Source organism: Mirounga leonina, unplaced genomic scaffold (genome assembly GCF_011800145.1).
Source record: "Mirounga leonina isolate KUSES-001 unplaced genomic scaffold, KU_Mleo_1.0 Mir_178, whole genome shotgun sequence".
In the NCBI taxonomy this organism is placed as follows: domain Eukaryota; kingdom Metazoa; phylum Chordata; class Mammalia; order Carnivora; family Phocidae; genus Mirounga; species Mirounga leonina.
In genome coordinates this window covers 5,824,095-5,827,972 of record NW_023270464.1, presented here as the reverse complement: position 1 = coordinate 5,827,972, position 3,878 = coordinate 5,824,095, and the positions used below count along the sequence as shown (strand labels likewise).

Sequence of the window (3,878 nt, the reverse complement as noted above, 5' to 3'; positions counted from 1 at the left end):
TGTGCCATTTAATTAATCTACAGGATCCTTAGACACTCACCTACAAAATGGGAATAATAATGTCTACTTTGAAGGACTACTGTGAGGATTAAATCAGAGGAGATATTCAGCCTCTTCCTGATTTAACCTCACTGACTTGTGAAGTTTTACTCTTGAATTAAGGGGATCTTACATTTTACCACACAACACAATCACTGCATTATTATGACAAATGTAGCATGTCCTTGAGAAAGGTTCATTACCGCGGTTTCTACTATCACCGGTAGTAATCTTGATGTTTAAGTCTATTCATAGGATATGGTGAAACTTGGCTCCCATCATCTAGAGTAAAAATGAGAATAAAGACAAACACTTTCATGTTATGCTGAAAGTATATTTATATATATAGATATAGATATTTATTTTCTGCAGACAGCTTTTACTGATGAGTCATTTTAATGTTCAAAGAACAGCCTATTTCAATACTACATAATCTGTACCAGAATGAGATGGATAGCTTCTCAATTCATTTCACAAAGCCAGCACAACTCTGATACCAAAACATAACAATTATAACACAAAACAGAGAATCACAGATCTCACTTAAAAATACAGATGCCAAAATACCAAATAGAACAGTAGCCAATCGAAATCAACACCACATGAAAATGTACAAAGCTTTGGCAGATACCAAATGGAACCAAATTTAAATCCAAACTTACACACATAGAACTGGAACATAAACACCAGAAACAAAACACCCCCCCACCCCACCCCACCCTGTCAGTGGCCTCTGGCCAGGAACCCAAAGGAATGAGATATCTGCGGAAGGAACCATGTTAGCGGGGAGGGGAACTGCTGGTGGGGTCACCGGCATTGTCGCTGGATCCAGGCTCATCCTCATCCAAATCTTCAGACTCACACTCTGCCAGCGCTTCAAAATACTGCAAAGGCCAGCACCGTGGATCTCTCTTATGGAGCTTGGCCAAAAACCTCAAAACAAGCATCTTGCTGGTTTCGAGGAATGCTCGGGGGCCCCAGAGGAACTCATATTCTGCTGGCTCAGTATAGGGGATTCGCCTGTACTCTAGGTACTTCTGCCTTACAAACACTTCGGTGATGAGCTTCTTTGTATTTCCGAAGAGAGCATGTGTCTCTCGGACATCCAACCCTAACCTGTACAGAAAACTAAAGATCATGTCCTCCCTGACACAATTGCCTTTCATAAAGATGAGACTCAGGACCACCATCAGGAGGCCTAACTTGGGCCTGTCTAAGTAAGTTGCCACCGGTTCACCCTTATGGTGCCCCAGCTTGTTGATGATAATATAAGAGTGGTTTTCAGGATCAATTTCTTTCAATTGATAACCAAAGACACACTGCAGCTTATTGTTGGCACGGTTGATGATATCCAAGCACTCATCTTTATATTCACGGATGATGAATTTCACCATCTCTGAGCGCTTGATGGGCACCTTGGCTTGATCCTTGACCAAGAGGAACTGCACCAATGCGTTCGCTCTCTCATCCAAGGGAGACAAAGCCTGAGTCTCCAACTTGGGGTCATGCTGGGTGGCCCCAAATCCCTGAGAGAGATTGGCAAACTCAGAGATAATCAGGGGCTGAGGGCTCCCTGGGCTTTCCCAGAGACCCAGGGCCCTCGAAGTGCTCGGGCCCTCCCAGGCACTCAGAGCCCAAGTTGTGCTGGGCCCTTCCCAGCCACTCAGGATGCGGGAGGTGCTCGGGCCCTCCCAGCCACTCAGGCCACGGGAGGTGCTCGGGCCCTCCCAGTCACCCAAGACCTGAATAGGGTTTTCAGCCTCCCAGTCATTCAAGTTCAGATTTTCCCAGGGTCTCGGAGCCTGCCAGTCACGCAGGGCCAACATTGGGCCACTGCTGTCCTCTTCGGTATTCAGATGCTTCTTCTTCCGGGTGGCTTTTCCAGAGCGACGTGGTGGCGGCTCAGCAGATGTCTTCGAGGCCTCTTGAGTGGTGGCCATTGCCTTGGGGGCAGCTGCTGTAGCCATCAGGATGGTTGGCACTGCCTGGGCTGCTTTCGAAGCATTCACATTGGGCTGCGGAACCCATGGGACAGCAGGCAGGGCCTCCACGCAGGCAAATGGATCCTGCAGAGCAAGTGGCAGTGACTTTGGGGTCTCAGAGGGGGCAGATGGGCCCTGAAAGGCATTAGAAGAGGCAGGCTGGAACCGGGAGGTAGTTGGAAAGACCCTTGAAGTGGCAGTGAAGGTCTCCGAAGTGGCAGGCAAGTTTTTCCAGGCAGTCGGCAGGTGTGCTCGGGCAGCTGACACTGCCTTTGGAGCACAAAAAGTGGCAGCAAAGATCATGCGATCCTTCGAAGGGGCCCTCCGTTCCTTTGAAGAGGTCCTACGTTCCTTTGAAGAGGTCCTGCGCTCTATTGAAGAGGCCCTGGATTCTCCCGATGGAGTCATCAGTGATTTAGCGGTGCCCATGGGAAAATTTGCTGCCGCTAAGGGAGCTCCGGGCTGGCCCTGCAAGGCTGTTGGGGGGCCTTGCCAGGTGGGCTGGAGTTGCAAGGTGGGCAGCTCTGCTTGCGGGCCCGAGGGCTGGGCCTGCTGGGTGGGTAGCTGGATTTGCAGGGCCTTTTGGGAGGCCGGGACCCCCTGAAAGGGCTGCTCCAGCTGAACCAGTGGTGGGCCCTGCCTCTGGGCCTCCTGGGTGGGCACGGGCTGCCAGAACTGCCCAGGGGCCTTGGGAGCCTGCCAGGCCAGAGCCTGGGCTTGCTGCACATCCTGGAATTCCATCGACGTCGGCAGCTCGTGTGGCACTGGGGCTTGGCCTTTGGGGGCCTGCCAGATGATGGGCGGGCAGTGCACAGCCTGTGGGGCCGAGAGAGGAGCTGACAGCACAGCCTGGGGTGCCTGCGGGCCAGCGGGAGGTGCCGTGGGCACCTGTGTGGCTGGCGGGGCAGTGGGCACCTGCGGCGCCGCCCTCACCTGTGGAGCTGCCCGCACCTGCGGGGTGGGCAGCCTAGCCTGTGGAGCCTGCCGCAGCGGCGGCGGAGGTGGCAGGGCCTGCCAGAGTGGTGGTGGGGTGGCCAGGACCTGTGGGGCAGGCCGGATGGGTGGCGGTGCCTGGCGTATCAGCGGTGGTGCCTGGCGAATCGGGGGTGGGGCCTGGCGCACCGGCGGGGGGCCAGGTCGGATGGGTGGTGGGCCCGGACGGATGGGCGGTGGGCCCTGGCGCACGGGTGGTGGTGCCTGCCAGGCAATGGTCGGAGCCTGCCAGGTGACCTGCGTGGCCTGCCAAGCCAGAGGCGTGGCTTGCCAGCCTTGTGGCGGGGCCTGCCAGCCCGGCGAGGTGGCCTGCCAGCCCGGGGGTGTGGCCAGCTGCGCCGGCGGGGCCTGTGGGCCCTGGGGAACCTGCGGAGGAGCCCTTATAACCTGAGACTGGATTTGCAGAATCAGAGGCTGAGCCTGTGGGGCCCAAGAAGCCAGAGGCTGTGCAGGTGGGGCCGCCGGCTGTGCCATCGGGGCTCCTGAAGCTGGAGGCTGGGTGATCGGAGCTCTCGAACCTGGAGGATGAATCATCAGGACTCCGGGACCAGGAGGCTTGGCCATCGGGGCTCCCGGAGGCGGAGGCTGGGTCATCAAGGCTCCTGGGGGCGGAGGCTGGGCCATCGGGGCTCCCGGAGCAGGAGGCTGGACCATCAGGACTCCTGGAGTCAGAGGCTGGGCCATCAGGACTCCCGGAGTTGGAGGCTGGGCCATTGGGGTCCCCGGAGGGGGAGGATGGGCCATCGGTGTCCCCGGAGGGGGAGGGTGAGCCATCGGTGTCCCCGGAGGGGGAGGATGCGCCATCGGTGTCCCCGGAGGGGGAGGATGCACCATCGGGGTCCCCGGAGGGGGAGGATGGGCCAT

The 3,878-nt window shown here is 56.7% G+C and overlaps 1 protein-coding gene across 1 annotated transcript in view; it reads right to left on the bottom strand.

Annotated features, from left to right (window-relative positions):
- Window positions 1-360: 360 nt before the first annotated feature.
- MAGEL2 (MAGE family member L2) overlaps window positions 361-3,878 on the bottom strand; it is a 4,318-nt gene continuing 800 nt past the window's right edge. The window contains 1 exon segment of the mRNA XM_035024342.1: window positions 361-3,878. This exon segment is cut by the window's right edge and continues 10 nt beyond it. Within this exon segment, the coding sequence (XP_034880233.1) occupies window positions 819-3,878 (3,060 nt within the window). The 3' untranslated portion in view covers window positions 361-818.